The sequence below is a fragment of the Xenopus laevis genome, chromosome 2L (assembly GCF_017654675.1).
Source record: "Xenopus laevis strain J_2021 chromosome 2L, Xenopus_laevis_v10.1, whole genome shotgun sequence".
Lineage (NCBI taxonomy): Eukaryota > Metazoa > Chordata > Amphibia > Anura > Pipidae > Xenopus > Xenopus laevis.
Genome location: NC_054373.1, coordinates 4,268,170 through 4,286,954, shown reverse-complemented (window position 1 = coordinate 4,286,954; position 18,785 = coordinate 4,268,170). Strand labels below are relative to the sequence as shown.

Here is an 18,785-nt window from a genome sequence, read left to right as displayed (position 1 = left end):
ATTTTTGTTCCCATGACAGTATCCCTTTAAAGGTGGCAATTGCATGAAGCTCTCCATAATTCCTGGCAGTTGGATGTACAATGATCTGGCAGTGGCTGCTTGGGGGGCAGAGATCCCCATCCCCTGCATTTACCAGTCCGACTCTCGGAGCCTCCCCAGGGACAGACATGAGTTAGTTACACCGCACTCTGCACTTTCCTTATGACTTATCATAGACATTAAAGTCTCAGCGAGGAGCAGAAAGATTGGGCTGCAGGCGGCGGCTTCGGCTGCCTATTGTACCATTTGTATGTAACTATGTCCTTTATTACCGTATTTATCTTTTGTTTTCACTTGCGCTCTCTGCTCTGTCCCCTGATAATCCACGGCCTCTGCCTTGGGGGGTATATGACTTAATGGCATGTGCTTAGCACCTCCGGCGGGGGGTTCAGTCCTTTCCAACACTTCATCAACACCAGACTTGCACAATGATACAGCCCACATTATAAATACATGACCGGTCTGCAAACAAATGGCCTAATGAATGCAGCAAATAAAATAATTCCTATTGCACCACCTGCTGTTCAAAGAGAGTAATGCAATGGAAACATATCCATGTTATCGACGCACGTCTACCTCCCAAAGCCGTGTGGAGCTAGGAGAATTTTTGACCACTCCCATTCTGTGGCCACGCCCCCTAATTACCATGTTCAGTTTACATACAGGTTATGAAAGTTTGAACACATTTCTGGGGTTTTTATGTGTTATTACAGTTTTGCTAATGAAGGGGGATTGCCCTTTATAAGCTGCAAGTCAGTTTCCCCAAGAGACCTGCTTAGCTTAAATTGTTACAATTGTTTCTTTGCTTATCTTGAATTGTAACAAATGTATGTAAGTGCAGCTACCATGTATTCTGGGCTCTGTATCAAAAAGCCAATTACGTTTTAGAAACGTTGAATCTTTTTCTGGCCGTTGGAGATGAAAAAGAAAGTTGGGACCTTTCAAACAGGACAGGTGGGAGGGATGACACAGCTATGCTTTCCTGTCATTCCACCGACCAGTTGCTAGGGGTGAGTGGGACCCTAGCAACAAGTTAAAGGCAATATAAATCCATATATAAAGTTTAGAGTAATAAATGCAAATATACACTCATAAGGCATTCACTGGTGCCTGTAGTCAGAACCAGCAGAGACTAAAAACTAATCCTTCTTATTAAAAAGGCAATTCCTTGTGGGATCCGCTTACATCAATCGGAATCAATTCAGTGAATAACCAGAGTTCTCCCCTCGGTGCCGCTCACCTCGCCAGGGTTAATCCAAAGTAAATATGGGAACCTTAAACAGTGTCCAGTTTGTAAAGCAAACAGTTCAATAGCCGAGTCCTAGGGATTGAGTGGCACCTGCAATATGTGGCCTCGCACAGTTCAGACATTTCTGCTATTGATCGATGCCGATTCTCTTGATCTCAAGGTTCCTGCGCCACCAAAGAGAATTCACTTCCAGCCACAAGACCGACAACTGCCTGATTTCTTCCCCTTCACTTCTTAAAAGGAGAAGTAAAGCCTAAAAATAGACGTACGGTACCTAGAAATGCTGTACTGTATATATTGAGCACATGGTACCAGAACCCTAAAACAGTAATGGTCTGGGATCTTGTTAGGAATCTATTGTGAGTCAGCGGCACTGCACATGCTCAGTGGGCCCTGGGCTGCTGCTGAGAAGCTGAGCTTAGGGGTCGGGGCAATTATCAAACCATTAGCAGAAAGTGGGGTCAATTGCAAACATCTTCCCAAGAGCACTTTCTGCAGGATCATTTTTTTCCAGGGATTTTACTTTCCCTTTAATTATGACAAATCTTCCTGAGATCTTTTCCTTTGTGCTATAATGATTTCTGTGGCAGGTCCCCTTTATCTTCTCATGAATATTTCTGGGCAAGATCAAGGGCACAGTGAGTACAATCAGATTAAAGGGAAACTGAGCTTTTTATGATAAAATAGTACCTTTTCATGCTTCCCTAGAGAATAAAATCAGAAGCAAATCCATCTGAGGTTCCATAAAAGAGTCTGAAGTTTTGGGCACACAGGCGTTTTTCTTGCTTTGTTTAACCTCCAGACAGAACATTGTCTAAACCGAAACCACAAAAATTGATTTCTAATATAATGATCAAATAAGTGAGTGGGACTTGAATATTCTCATGGAAGTTTACAGGGGGAGGGGCTGGGAGTCTGTGACTCAAGCAGTGAGTGGGATTAGAATACTGTGATGACAGTTTACAGAGGGAGGGGCTGGGAGTCTGTGACTCAAGCAGTGGGTGGAACTAGAACAGTCTGATGGAAGCATACAGGGGGAGGAGTAGGGAGTCTGTAATTCAAGCAGTGGGTGGGACTAAAACACCGATGGAAGCATACAGGGGGAGGGGCTGGGAGTCTGTGACTCAAGCAGTGGGTGGGACTGAAACACTCTGATGGAAGCTTTCAGTGGAGAAGTTGGGAGTCTACAGGGGGAGGGGCAGGGCATCTGTGACTGATGCAGTGGGTGGGACTAGAACAGTCTGATGGAAGGTCATAGGGGGAGGGGCTGGGAGTCTGTGACTCAAGCAGTGGGTGGAACTAGAATACTCTGATGGAAGCTCACAGGGGAAAACAGGGAGTCTGAGACTCAAAGGCACATGATACACTCAAAGGCACATAATACATTATTTTACATGAAATATTATAAAACCAGTGTTATTTCTCTATAAACTTCTGTCACTTGTAGTCCATCATCTATGAGTAAAATATATATGTGGCCCTGAGGCCCAGTCTCACCAGCTCTGACTTTATTTTAAAAACCGAAAAGTTAACGACTTCTATTTCTGTGCTTCTCCTGCGCTGGTATCACCTCGGTCTGGGGTATGAAATGTCCATAAATCACATTCCGGAGTACAAACAAGATCATACCCTGTAGTACATGAGTCTCCTGGACCCCCGGGGTTCCGCTGAGCTGCTCCATAAACAACTCCCCGACAGCTGCTGGAACCCAACACTTTGCCCAAACAGCAGAGTAAGAGGCATCCTGGGAAATAGGAAGCAGACTAAAGGCAAAGCTAACAGGAACTCTGTTTGTTTGATCTTTGCAGAAATAAAGCTGCACACGAATGGGGTTTTGTTAAGGTTTTTTAGCATGGCGATGATAAATCCCTCTCTCCAAAGCCTGAATACACAAGCAACTGATTGTCAGACACATTTAATTTCAGCCGAGTCGATTTACATGAGTTTATTGTTTGCTCGCTGATCCCGCTCTGTAATATTCCAGATCTGTTCCCCCTGCTGCGCCGGCCCCCGGACTGCGAGTCGGCAAGTTTGAGCTCAGCTCCGATAGGCCCAGTTAATCTCACATACTCTTATCCCACAAAGGCACTTTTAATGCAGTGATAAAAACCGACGTATTTACTGTGTCTCAGCTCAAAATAATTCATTGTGGAGCGAGGCTACGGAATAATCCATTCCCACTTCAATGTCTCCTGATGAAGGGATATCTGCTCCTTTCAGCTATTCCCTCCTGCTATCAGAACGGCTGTGATACACACAAATATATATATATATATACAGTATATACACACAAACATATACAGAATATATATAAACACATAAATTGAATTTTCTCCTCCAGATATTGGCAACTCCACTGGCTTCTCTGTGCTCATCTGCCTCTGTCTGGCCCTTTCTATTGCTCCGTGCGGGGCCCCGTGGGACGCCTATAAATGGCTGCATTAATTGCACTCGCCTAAACTAAAAGTGAAACAGATTATGCCTAGAAACTGCCATTGTACCAAGAAACATTGCATTGCAGGAGATACAAGTAACAGAAATGTTCAATTTCTAAAAGAAAAAGTCATTTAATTCTGCTCATTAGTACCTGGGCGCTAATTAGCATTCATTCCACTAGGCACAGTACGGCCTGCTATTCAGAAATAAAGCAAAATTATCATCACTAACTAATAATCTTCATTTTTACTGCCATAGTTTTATGGGATCTCTCTGTACAGACTATGAGCAAACTTAGGGGACTGTTCCTGCTGAATTGTGCTTAGTACAGGGAATACCTATGCTGCCATAGTTTTATGGGATCTCTCTGTACAGACTATGAGCAAACTTAGGGGACTGTTCCTGCTGAATTGTGCTTAGTACAGGGAATACCTATGCTGCCATAGTTTTATGGGATCTCTCTGTACAGACTATGAGCAAACTTAGGGGACTGTTCCTGCTGAATTGTGCTTAGTACAGAGGATACCTATGCTGCCATAGTTTTATGGGATCTCTCTGTACAGACTATGAGCAAACTTAGGGACTGTTCCTGCTGAATTGTGCTTAGTACAGGGAATACCTATGCTGCCATAGTTTTATGGGATCTCTCTGTACAGACTATGAGCAAACTTAGGGGGCTGTTCCTGCTGAATTGTGCTTAGTACAGGGAATACCTATGCTGCCATAGTTTTATGGGATCTCTCTGTACAGACTATGAGCAAACTTAGGGACTGTTCCTGCTGAATTGTGCTTAGTACAGGGAATACCTATGCTGCCATAGTTTTATGGGATCTCTCTGTAAAGACTATGAGCAAACTTAGGGACTGTTCCTGCTGAATTGTGCTTAGTACAGGGGAATACCTATGCTGCCATAGTTTTATGGGATCTCTCTGTACAGACTATGAGTAAACTTAGGGGACTGTTCCTGCTGAATTGTGCTTAGTACAGGGAATACCTATGCTGCCATAGTTTTATGGGATCTCTCTGTACAGACTATGAGCAAACTTAGGGGACTGTTCCTGCTGAATTGTGCTTATTACAGGGAATACCTATGCTGCCATAGTTTTATGGGATCTCTCTGTAAAGACTATGAGCAAACTTAGGGACTGTTCCTGCTGAATTGTGCTTAGTACAGGGAATACCTATGCTGCCATAGTTTTATGGGATCTCTCTGTACAGACTATGAGCAAACTTAGGGGACTGTTCCTGCTGAATTGTGCTTAGTACAGAGGATACCTATGCTGCCATAGTTTTATGGGATCTCTCTGTACAGACTATGAGCAAACTTAGGGACTGTTCCTGCTGAATTGTGCTTAGTACAGGGAATACCTATGCTGCCATAGTTTTATGGGATCTCTCTGTACAGACTATGAGCAAATTTAGGGGGCTGTTCCTGCTGAATTGTGCTTAGTACAGGGAATACCTATGCTGCCATAGTTTTATGGGATCTCTCTGTACAGACTATGAGCAAACTTAGGGACTGTTCCTGCTGAATTGTGCTTAGTACAGGGAATACCTATGCTGCCATAGTTTTATGGGATCTCTCTGAACAGACTATGATCAAATTTAGGAGACTGTTCCTGCTGAATTGTGCTTAGTACAGGGGAATACCTATGCTGCCATAGTTTTATGGGATCTCTCTGTACAGACTATGAGGAAACTTAGGGACTGTTCCTGCTGAATTGTGCTTAGTACAGGGAATAACTATGCTGCCATAGTTTTATGGGATCTCTCTGTACAGACTATAAGCAAACTTAGGGGACTGTTCCTGCTGAATTGTGCTTAGTACAGGGAATACCTATGCTGCCATAGTTTTATGGGATCTCTCTGTACAGACTACGAGAGCATTTAGTGGGCTGTTCCTGCTGATAACTTGCAAGAGTAAGGTGATTGTTGGATGTATTAGGCCAGAAAAGAAGGTTCCAGCAGAAATCAGCACAGAAATGAGGAGGGTTCAGCAGAATATAAGTATGAAGTGTGTGGAGTAGAAAAGAGGAATGTGGGTACAAGTAGAGTCATAAAACAAATATTTACTATTTAGGCAACTGGGCCGCTGCCTCTCATGTAGGTGACAATGAGCCCAGGCCCCTCGCTGGAACAGAGACACAAGCGATATAATATGAATGATAAATTTGACATAAGAAATGAAATTGCAGAGGCTGAGAATATACAGAGACATCACAGTGTCAGTAGCGCAGCTCACGTCTCATAAATAACTAATGGCGGCGATTCCTGGGGCTCAGCAGAGAGGTGTCTGGACTCTGCCTTATTATTCAAAATCTTTATTTAATTGGGACGTCAGCACCCAGTACACTACCTGTATGTATGGCAGTGATACCCAAACTGTGCCCCCCCCCCCCACAAATTGTGGGGTTTAGAGTAATGATGCAACAGAATCCTTACTCTACACATGGTGGGGGTCTTGCTGCACTTAAACCTACGAATGTTCTTATCTGACTCCCGGCTTGTGATCGCTGTGGGCAATTCATTCATGTTTAATTACCCCAATCACATGTGGAACATGTCCATTAATTATACATGGTCTCCAAAAGCTTTTTCTCACGCATTCCTGTGTGTCAGATTCATGGCACTTGTGCAAAGTAACTGTCAGTTCTGACTACTTTGCTCATAGTCTGTACAGAGAGATCCCATAAAACTATGGCAGCATAGGTATTCCCTGTACTAAGCACAATTCAGCAGGAACAGTCCCTAAGTTTGCTCATAGTCTGTACAGAGAGATCCCATAAAACTATGGCAGCATAGCTATTCCCTGTACTAAGCACAATCCAGCAGGAACAGTCTGTAAGTTTGCTGATAGTCTGTACAGAGAGATCCCATAAAACTATGGCAGCATAGGTATTCCTCTGTACTAAGCACAATTCAGCAGGAACAGTCCTCTAAGTTTGCTCATATTCTGTACAGAGAGATCCCATAAAACTATGGCAGCATAGGTATTCCCCTGTACTAAGCACAATTCAGCAGGAACAGTCCCTAAGTTTGCTCATAGTCTGTACAGAGAGATCCCATAAAACTATGACAGCATAGGTATTCCCTGTACTAAGCACAATTCAGCAGGAACAGTCCCTAAGTTTGCTCATATTCTGTACAGAGAGATCCCATAAAACTATGGCAGCATAGGTATTCCTCTGTACTAAGCACAATTCAGCAGGAACAGTCCCTAAGTTTGCTCATAGTCTGTACAGAGAGATCCCATAAAACTATGGCAGCATAGGTATTCCCTGTACTAAGCACAATTCAGCAGGAACAGTCCCCTAAGTTTGCTCATATTCTGTACAGAGAGATCCCATAAAACTATGGCAGCATAGGTATTCCCCTGTACTAAGCACAATTCAGCAGGAACAGTCCCTAAGTTTGCTCATAGTCTGTACAGAGAGATCCCATAAAACTATGGCAGCATAGGTATTCCCTGTACTAAGCACAATTCAGCAGGAACAGTCCCCTAAGTTTGCTCATATTCTGTACAGAGAGATCCCATAAAACTATGGCAGCATAGGTATTCCCCTGTACTAAGCACAATTCAGCAGGAACAGTCCCTAAGTTTGCTCATAGTCTGTACAGAGAGATCCCATAAAACTATGGCAGCATAGGTATTCCCTGTACTAAGCACAATTCAGCAGGAACAGTCCCTAAGTTTGCTCATAGTCTGTACAGAGAGATCCCATAAAACTATAGCAGCATAGGTATTCCCCTGTACTAAGCACAATTCAGCAGGAACAGTCCCTAAGTTTGTTCAAATGGGGCATTCACCTTGTATTTCTGTTTTGAATAATATAATTAAGCTCAGGGCTTCACATATGACCTGCTGTAAAACAGGGGACCCCTGCTGCTTCCCCAATGACCCCCATCCACGATACACCCAACTTGCACTACTGTTTTCTGTTTTTTTTTCTAAAAATCTGTTTTCTAAACATCTTATTATTCTACACCCCTAAATTTGTCACAGGAGCCAGAGGGGTTGCAGTCACTAGATGTGAGCTTTGTTTCCTAGTGGCTGGAACAATGAGATGCTCCTGTGCACTTGGTCACTTTTAAAAACCAACAGAAATGCCCAGTGTGAGGCCAGTGTGGCCTTTAAACTACAGACCCTACAGAGTCAGTGGGACGGGAATAACCTTTATTTGTCAGGAAGGAAATGCTCGTTACTGCCTGCTCTTTGCTCATTAGTGCGGTAATTGCTCTCAGTCTCTCCTTCCCACATTAATGGATCTTCCTAACAGATTAGCTAAATATATACCTGCGTTCTGCTGCACTCTATAGGCGACCTACATGCTGGGAGCCAGGGGTCATCTTTTCAGGAAATATACCAGGTTTATCGACTTAGAATTAAAATGGGAATCTATTCTTGTTTATTACCTCACATTTATCCCCATTTAACAGCCCCTAAGTTTGCTCATAGTCTGTACAGAGAGATCCCATAAAACTATGGCAGCATAGGTATTCCCTGTACTAAGCACAATTCAGCAGGAACAGTCCCTAAGTTTGCTTATAGTCTGTACAGAGAGATCCCATAAAACTATAGCAGCATAGGTATTCCCTGTACTAAGCACAATTCAGCAGGAACAGCCCCTAAGTTTGCTCATAGTCTGTACAGAGAGATCCCATAAAACTATGACATCATTGGTATTCCCTGTACTAAGCACAATTCAGCAGGAACAGTCCCCTAAGTTTGCTCATAGTCTATACAGAGAGATCCCATAAAACTATGGCACATAGGTATTCCCTGTACTAAGCACAATTCAGCAGGAACAGTCCCCTAAGTTTGCTCATAGTCTGTATAGAGAGATCCCATAAAACTATGGCAGCATAGGTATTCCCTGTACTAAGCACAATTCAGCAGGAACAGTCCCCTAAGTTTGCTCATAGTCTGTACAGAGAGATCCCATTAAACTATGGCAACATAGGTATTCCCTGTACTAAGCACAATTCAGCAGGAACAGCCCTCCAGATTAACACCCCACAAAGAAGAAAAGGAGACATATTTTGTTACACAGATATTCTGCTTTAGAGGGTTTATGCCGGGATGAGTGGAAGTTTGAACTTGATGCACAATTGTCTTTTTTTTCCACCCACATAACACTCCAAAAAAAAAACCAGACAAGGCAAGAAGACTCACACTAGTGATATACTGAGCTTTCCCTGATATCTCCCCATAAGGACACAGTCTCCGGTCCCAGAAGGGAGTATTTTTAGGAAGATAAACACAAACAATGGGACCCAGTTGAGCCAATTAAATAGTTATTGTGCAGCGAGTGGAGGGATGACCCGGGCAGCCTGGTTAGTAATTAGGCAGAAGATTGAGCCGAGAGGAGACAGTCGCTCTGTATTGGGCCCATTAGCTCAGACACTCGCGGTTCTATCGATTGGGTTTTACTCACAGTCCTTGTAGCACAAAGTAAGAGGAGGACAGAGGAGCAGGTCTCCAGGGAGAGTTGTAATGATGTGGGGTTCAGAGTATCCCCCCTGTGCAGACTAAGGATGAACCTGGGGTTAATATGGACAGAAGAAAACATATGTCCCAACACAGTCTTTAATAAGCAGATACTGCAGCTCAGATGTTCACTTTGCTACACTTCATAGGCCAGTTCTTCAGACAGGCAGGAATATCATGTGTGTAAATATAATACATATATGTTCTCTCAATGTGTTGTTATAAAGATGCCCCTCCTTACTGAATGTATAGGGACCCTGCAACTCCCATCACTCTCTTTTAGTGCTTTTCTTTTCGCACTCCCAGTAACCCCCGCGTCTCAGTCTCTATATCTTCCCTTTTGTCTCTGTGTTAACAAAATATCCACTTGTGAGATGCTTTGTGTCTGTCCATCCCATTCCCCCACCCTACATTGTCTGCAGATTGTAAGGGCCACGGACCGTTTGGTTGCCGTGGCAACCTAAGCACATGGCATCCTATTGAGAGGGTAAAGGAGAGCGTTGGGATTTGTTGTGTGTCCCTGAGGTTCACATCGTTGTCAAAAAAGGGGTCACTTAGGTCACTGTGTGTGTAACGACCCTCCTATAGACTCTCATTCAGTGTCTTGTTTTTATGTATATATGTATTGTGTGCCCAGAACATTCCTTCTCTGTATATTTGTATTTATACATATGGGAGGAGGGAGGTGCCATATTGATTCCCTTAGACAGTACAGTATGAGAGTATAGCTTATTGTGTGCCCAGAACATTCCTTCTCTGTATATTTGTATTTATACATATGGGAGGAGGTGCCATATTGATTCTGGTAAAATTTAAGCTTTATACAAATGTTATTATTAGGGGAAAAGCATAAAAATTTAGGAAGGGCGGTATTTTTTTCAAGAAAAGGTGGGAACTCTATTCTGTACAAGCGCAGTACACTCCAGTGAAGAGCCAATGGCAAGAGAAACAGTAATGCGGTGGGAGTGTCTCCGGGGAGGACGCACTTGGAAACGTTATTGCAGCCAATTTATCAATCAGAGACAGAGACTTCATTCATGTTGATTCAAATGCCCCAAAGAGCAATAAAGGGATTAAAAGGCCTGTCCTCACTTTGCTCTGGGTATTGTTAGTATTTCAAGGCCAAGTAAAAGTGAGGAAGAAATCTATGTGCCAATTACACAACTCCTAGTTTATAAACTGAGACTTTTTACTCTGTGCATATTGTTCCTGTGATACCTAAAGTCTGACTCTGATTGAGAAGTCACACCCCATTGGGTTGTTTGTTTGTATTATTCTTATCCAACACTAGGGGGTGCTACTATACTGGAAGTGGCTGTTGTAGGGCTCAGGAGATATAGGGGGCACTTTAATGGGATCTCTCTGTACAGACTATGAGCAAACTTAGGGACTGTTCCTGCTGAATTGTGCTTAGTACAGGGAATACCTATGCTGCCATAGTTTTATGGGATCTCTCTGTACAGACTATGAGCAAATTTAGGGGACTGTTCCTGCTGAATTGTGCTTAGTACAGGGGAATACCTATGCTGTCATAGTTTTATGGGATCTCTCTGTACAGACTATGAGCACATTTAGGGGTTGTTCCTGCTGAATTGTGCTTAGTACAGGGAATACCTATGCTGCCATAGTTTTATGGGATCTCTCTGTACAGACTATAAGCAAACTATGGAACTGTTCCTGCTGAATTGTGCTTAGTACAGGGAATACCTATGTTTCCATAGTTTTACGGGATCTCTCTGTACAGACTATGAGCAAACTTAGGGGTTGTTCCTGCTGAATTGTGCTTAGTACAGGGAATACCTATGCTGCCATAGTTTTATGGGATCTCTCTGTACAGACTATGAGCAAACTTAGGGGTTGTTCCTGCTGAATTGTGCTTAGTACAGGGAATACCTATGCTGCCATAGTTTTATGGGATCTCTCTGTACAGACTATGAGCAAACTTAGGGACTGTTCCTGCTGAATTGTGCTTAGTACAGGGGAATACCTATGCTGCCATAGTTTTATGGGATCTCTCTGTACAGACTATGAGCAAACTTAGGGACTGTTCCTGCTGAATTGTGCTTAGTACAGGGGAATACCTATGCTGCCATAGTTTTATGGGATCTCTCTGTACAGACTATGAGCAAATTTAGGGGACTGTTCCTGCTGAATTGTGCTTAGTACAGGGGAATACCTATGCTGTCATAGTTTTATGGGATCTCTCTGTACAGACTATGAGCACATTTAGGGGTTGTTCCTGCTGAATTGTGCTTAGTACAGGGAATACCTATGTTTCCATAGTTTTACGGGATCTCTCTGTACAGACTATGAGCAAACTTAGGGGTTGTTCCTGCTGAATTGTGCTTAGTACAGGGAATACCTATGCTGCCATAGTTTTATGGGATCTCTCTGTACAGACTATGAGCAAACTTAGGGACTGTTCCTGCTGAATTGTGCTTAGTACAGGGAATACCTATGCTGCCATAGTTTTATGGGATCTCCCTGTACAGACTATGAGCAAATTTAGGGGACTGTTCCTGCTGAATTGTGCTTAGTACAGGGGGATACCTATGCTGCCATAGTTTTATGGGATCTCTCTGTACAGACTATGAGCAAATTTAGGGGACTGTTCCTGCTGAATTGTGCTTAGTACAGGGGAATACCTATGCTGTCATAGTTTTATGGGATCTCTCTGTACAGACTATGAGCACATTTAGGGGTTGTTCCTGCTGAATTGTGCTTAGTACAGGGAATACCTATGTTTCCATAGTTTTACGGGATCTCTCTGTACAGACTATGAGCAAACTTAGGGGTTGTTCCTGCTGAATTGTGCTTAGTACAGGGAATACCTATGCTGCCATAGTTTTATGGGATCTCTCTGTACAGACTATGAGCAAACTTAGGGACTGTTCCTGCTGAATTGTGCTTAGTACAGGGAATACCTATGCTGCCATAGTTTTATGGGATCTCCCTGTACAGACTATGAGCAAATTTAGGGGACTGTTCCTGCTGAATTGTGCTTAGTACAGGGGAATAGCTATGCTGGTATAATGCTGGATCAGTGGCACCACCACTGAAGCTTCAGGTGAAAAAAAACGAATTCAGGAAATCAATATACATTCGCTTATTATTTTTAAAATACACAAAAACACATATGACAAGTGAAGGTTTATTTGCCCTTTAAAATAAAATGGAGGGCATGAGCTGGGCAATGGAAGGTCCATTCTGTTCATGTTCAGACTCTGCAGTAGAAGTGTCTGTAGCGCAGAGATAGGGAGGGAGCTGATTGTTTATAATGCGTTTAAACGATGTTTACCTGACGCGCCGGCAATTACTAATAATCTGCTGTAAGTTGTTTACATGGATGGGATCAGAATATGAATAGACCCTCATACCTGACATTAATGGGGCTTAATAAACATTTAAAGGGGAAGTAAACCCAAACATAAAATGTGACACAAATGATATATAAGCGATGTTCACATGTACATTTTCATGGATTTTATGCCCATTGCATCTCTGCACTGCTGGTCCTGACCACTGAAACAGTGTGAGCGGTATTCATCTCTCCTCCGATGTCCGCGATGCTTTGCATGTTCTATAAAGAGTCTGGAGAGTCAGAGAAAGGATTGTGGGAAATGAAGTCTGGGCTGGGGGAGAGCTAACTACGAATACATTGTTTCAGTGTAGGGATAATGACCAGAACTATATTTGTTTTATTTCTCCTTTAAAGGGCAAGTTAGCGCTTAACGTTTAATTGGCATTATAGACTTCGTTTTTGCTTGATGTTCATTTTAAAAAATCATAGTTTTTCCTATTATCTGTATTAAACGTTTAAGAACCGTGCAACTAAATAACGGATTCATTTTGTACATAACCCCCTCTCTGTCCCTTGTCAGAGGGAAAAGTATTAAATCAGATTCTCCTTCCGGGTTAAACCCTTGTGCGATTGTTTCCAACATATCCGTAAGCCTGAGACACAGGAAGTAGTGAAGATCAGAGTCGGCTTCAAATCTCACTCTAAGTGGCCTTTAGGCAGGGCTCCCCATTAGTGATTGGCGAATTTATTCGCCGGGCGCAAATTCACGGCGAATTTCCACGTTTCGTCACCAGCGAATAAATTTGTGAAGTTACAAAATATTTTTTACGCCCGTGACAATTCTGACGCCAAAATCCGCCCTTTTGTGAATTTCGCAAAGCAAAATGGGAAAATTCACCCCTCACTACTCCCCATTTCTAATTTGTACCTCTCCAATGTAGCCGACTGCCCCCCAACCTTTGTTTTGCACCTTACAGAAGGTGAAAATTTCCCCTTTAAAAGGGTGGTTCACCTTTAAGTTAACTTTTAATATGTTATAGAATGGTCAATTCTAACCAACATTTAAAATGGCCTTCATTTTTTCTTTTTTTGTGGTTTTTTAATTATTTGCTGCCTCCTTCTGACTCTTTTCAGCTTCCAAATGGGGGTCACTGACCCCATCTTAAGAAAGCAAATGCTCTGTAAGGCTACACATTTATTGTTATTGCTACTTTTTATTTCTCACCTTTCTATTCAGGCCTCTCCTATTCATATTCCAGTCTCTTATTCAAATCAGTGCATGGTTGCTAGGGGAATGTTGACCCTAGCAACCAGATGTCTGAAATTACAAACTGGAGAGCTGCTGAATAAAAAGCTAAATAACTCAAAAACCACAAATAATAAAAAAATGAAAACCAATTGCAAATTGTCTCAGATTATCGCCCTCTACATCATACTAACAGTTAATTTAAAGGTGAACAACCCTTTTAAGTTGCACCCCTTCTTTGAGATGACTCAAAGATATTGGTGGCAAAGTTTTCAGGGGGTGTCCCTTCTATATTGTGCACCCTAAGAATCACTGGATGCTGGGGACATCTTCTCTTTTCGTTTTCTCAAGTTTTGGTTAGTGATGGGCGAATTTATTCGCCAGGCGCAAATTTGAGGGTTTTGCCGCCAGCGAATAAATTCGAGAATTTGCCACAAAAATCCACTGGCAAAAATTCGCCGGCGACGGTTCCGACGCTGGCGTCAACGGTTTTTCGATTCCAGCTACGGTTTCTGACGCAGGCGTCAAATTTGACACCAGTGCCCATTTGTCGCCAGCGTCAAAATTGACGTTTCGCAAATTTTCCGACAGTTGAAATTCGTGGAGAAGCGAAAAGGGACAAATTCGCCCATCACTAGTTTTGGAATCTCAAACGTCCCCCTCTCTCTTTTCTACCTGAAACCCTCCCTGAGAGCAGACTCCCCTTCAGCACTTAGTTTCTCCCCCAATTAGAGCAATTGCACCAATAGGTGATGGGTTTGGGAATCTAGGATGGACTGCGCTATGTGCTTAAACACGGGGGTGCCCACCAACCTGGTTCCTGAAAGCCCCAAGCTCCTAAATTCTCTCCCTTCCAGAGGAAAGCAGATTTCTCCTTCTGTTTGTGCTGTGAGATCCTCCTCTCTCTCACTCTCTCTCTGTCTCTATTTCTCTCTCCCCCTCCCATCTGCTCTCCCTCATCCATCTCCCTCTCTGTACATGGGAAAGTGGGTTAGTGAAGGAGTCCTGTGTAAGATTCACATCCAGGCTCAGCAGCCTCAGCAATAGCAGCACCCGGCTCTGCTCCCACCACCCTGGGCTTGGTTCTGCTCCAGTGAATGGGGTGCTGAAGGCAATAAGGCACTTGGGCTATGGAAAACTGCTGGGAGATGTTTTTGTAGAGATCCTGGAATTGGATAAAAAAAAAAACAGTGGGAATTCAAGGACTTCATGGTTGATCATTTTCCCTGGACCATTTTATCCTCGTGAAGTTTTTTTTGGTGCAAGTTTATATTTTTTTAAGGGTATTTTTTTTATTTTTTTTGTGGTTGGTTTTGATTTGAAAATTGGAACCATGGTTGGGAGATCTCAATCAGACAGGAATCAGCTGCCCCTGTTTCTTCTCAGACTGCTCTGCCTTCTTCCCACAGGGCTGCCGGTTCGCAGCGGGGATTTTAACCGGAGCACCGACAACATGACCGTCCGGCAAGGGGATACCGCCATTCTCAGGTAGGGGGCGCTCTGCCTACTATCTACTGTCTTATTGCTGGATATTGGCTGAGGATGCTGCAAGGAATTGAACTGCGTTTAACACAACTAGATGTCAACGGGGGCCCCACAGCAAATTCAATTTAGGGCCCCAAAACAGTGTTAAGTTGACCTATTCTACCTATTTTCTATATTAAAGATGCTCATTAATGAGGGTCTGCTTCCTTTGTAGTTACAACCCAGAGAATTAGGAGCAGGAATATAGAAACAGAGATTCTATGATTAGACTGAAATAAACACAATATAAAACATTCTTTATAATATGATCAGTGTTGCCCTCCTCTCATACACATCGGTTACCCCTGATTTATTGTATAATCTCTTTTAATTTGCCCTTTAATGGGCACCTTATCCCTTCAGCTTTGCCAGGGGACCCTTTCCCGGCCGGACACATCTGCTTCCTGGAGTTATTCCCCCAACACTATCCCTGTGTGTGTGTGTGATATGTACAGTGGTCTAATAAAGTGTGAGTTTGTTACATTGTATCATTGCTGATTATACAACATGATATATTGTATCAGTAATAAAACCCACTCATTATACAGGGGATACATTATTCTGCAATAGGGGCAGCTACTCTCTTATACCCCTGTCTCCTTGCAGTTGGGATTGAGGGTAATGCTCTTAAAATATAGGCGCCCACCCACCCATCATTGTGTAGCTTGTCTGTACTTTTAACCCTTTCCTTGTGTGAAGGTACGGCAATGGGTTGCAGAGAAAGCAAAAAGCCTTTAATCATTAACCATGAATGCACTAATCAGATTTTTAAATCTTTAGGAAGGAAAGGGTTAATGTTTTCTCTCCCAAAGGTTTTTAGATGCCCGGCAGTGTGTAGTTCTACAGCCAAATGGTTAACGTGCACTTGTACTGCACCCGCTGGACATTCATTTAGTTAAATATACTTGTACTATAGCTGGCAGGCATTACTGGGTTAAAAGCATGTGTACTATAACTGCCAGGAATTGAATGGGTTAAACGTGTTGGCAGTATAGTTGCCAGGCATTTGTTGAGTGGATATAACTATACTGTAGTTGGTAGGTATTACTGGGTTAAAAGCAAGTGTACTGCAGCTAGCAGGCAATTCATGGGTTAAATATAGTTGTACTGTAGCTGCAGACACCCAGTGTGTGTTCAATGCACTTGTTCAATGGGGAGTGTGTGTCGGTGAGTTATAGGCATGTGACTGTGTATAGGTGTGTGTGTGTGTGTGTGTGTATGTGTGTAGCACAAGGGTATGTGCATGTTTGTGTTTAGCATACTGTAGAGGTATATGTATTAAAGCATGGTGGTGTGTGTTAGTTTGTGTAATGCAGAGGTTTGTGTTATTGTGGATGATGTAGAGGTATGTGTGCTAGTGTGTATATTGTATTGCACATGTGTGTGTCTGACTATGTCCTTGGTAGGATATGTGTGTGTGAGTTTATACATTAGTGTCTCTGTTAGTTGCCCCCTGTTCCCACTGGCAGACAGTCAGCAGTGTGAGTGTTTGTGTGTAGATTGTGTTAGTGTGTGTCTCTGATTATATGATGCGTATTATATCATTTGTCTGCTTGTATTGTGTGTGAATGTACAACGTGTATATTAGTATGTCCTATGTTTCCACTAGTCGTCTGTGTGTGTAAGAGCAGCAGTGTTTGTGAGTGTGAGTGTGAGTGTGTGTGTATATAAACATGATCCCTGTGGGAAGTGAAGTGCAGTTGGCTGTGTGTGATTGTGTATCTGTATAGTATTTGCTGTAGTCTCATTGTGCCAGTCAGTGTGTGTGTGTGTGTGTGTGTGTGTGTGTGTTAGTATACATTCTATGCTACTAGCTGGCAGTCAGCTCTGTGTGTCTATCTGCATCTGTGTGTTATTGTGTTAACAAGCCCCGCTCCCATTGGCTGCAGTTATTGTTGTGGCGTGTGTGTGTGTGTGTAGCTGTATAGTCTATTTAGTTCATACTGTGGGTTTCAGGGAAGGGGAACAAGATGATGGGGCTTGTATCTCTCATAGATCCCACAGCAGCCAATGGGGTTCAATAGAGGGTGAAACTGGTGCTTCTGGCATGGCAGGGGTTAAATATCCCCATCACAGCCCCTGGTGTCCCCTGTGGTAACAATCGGGATTTGTCATTGTGTGATCTTTGCCCCTTACACACTTACCTTCCTCCTGCAAAATAAACAGACTCTACTACCAGCATGGTAATTCACTGGTTAAAATGGACTGTACCATGATGCAGGCGACTGTTACTATGTATCAGATTTCTTCACTTGCCAATGGGATGGCTTTGCTGTGTGTTTATGCTTAACCCTCGTCCTGCCGCTCCCCTTCTGGGTCCTACACTGGCACAGCGGCAGTGAAGAGGTTACACCGTCAGTGTGTTATTCAGAGATATTAGCGGGCAGTTATGTTGCAGGAACACGGCACTTTGCTTGGTTAACCTCATGCCCATTCTCAGTGTTTGTGCCGTTCTCCAGCGTTCGACACAATCAGCTCATCTGTTATTTATTATCTGTTATATTATTTCATCTGTGATATTATATCATCTGTTATATATCATATGTTATATACAGTAACACTACTGAATGCACTGCCTGCCCAGCCTCTCTCTGTGCCCAACAGTGACATACTCAATATACCCAATATACTCAATATACCCAATATCCCCTCATACCCAATATACCATGTACACCCCTCATACCCGGCTCACCCTCCATACTCTGTACTCCCAGCACACCCAGTATACCGAGTAAACCCAATACATCCTGCACACCCATTAAACCCAGAACTTCCACTATACCCAGCACACCCAGTACACCCAGCACATCCAGTATTTCCAGCACACCCAGTACACCCAGCACACCCAGTATTTCCAGCACACCCAGTATATCCAGCACACCCAGTATACCCAGCACACCCACAATATCCAGCACACCCAGTATGTCTAGCACACCCAGTATATCCAGCACACCCAGTACACCCAGTATATCCAGCAGACCCGCATACCCAGTACACCCAGCACATTCATTATACTCAGCACACCCAATATATCCAGCACAACCAGTATACCCAGCACACCCAGTACACCCAGAACACGCAGTACACCCAGCACACCAAGTATTTCCAGCACACCCAGTATTTCCAGCATACCCAGTATACCCAGCACACCCAGTATACCCAGCACACCCAGTATTTCCAGCATACCCAGTATACCCAGCACACCCAGTATACCCAGCACAGCCAATATTTCCAGCACACCCAGTATACCCAGCACACCAGCACTAATTCTATATTACAGTTGTGGCATCACTTATTTGTTATTGAGGCTAATACCTTTAATTACAACCAGATGTGGCATCAAAAAAAATGCAGTTGTGACAGTTATATGATGATATTATTGTGACGTCACTCATATGACAAAATGAAACCTCATGTCGTCACGCATCTAGTTATGGAAATATTAAAGTTGTGACATTGTTCCTGTAATATAATGGTCAACAAACGCCCCTTAAAATTGATA

The 18,785-nt window shown here is 43.1% G+C and overlaps 1 protein-coding gene across 9 annotated transcripts in view; it reads left to right on the top strand.

The window, feature by feature from the left end:
* The window catches only part of lsamp.L (limbic system associated membrane protein L homeolog), a 1,234,661-nt gene that overhangs the window by 864,738 nt on the left and 351,138 nt on the right, over nucleotides 1-18,785 (top strand). For 2 of the 9 annotated variants that reach the window (XM_041581005.1, XM_041581001.1), the window contains exon 1: nucleotides 14,675-15,247. In XM_041581005.1, coding sequence (XP_041436939.1) covers nucleotides 15,093-15,247 — 155 coding nt within the window. In that variant the 5' untranslated portion in view covers nucleotides 14,675-15,092. 9 annotated transcript variants of the gene reach the window in all.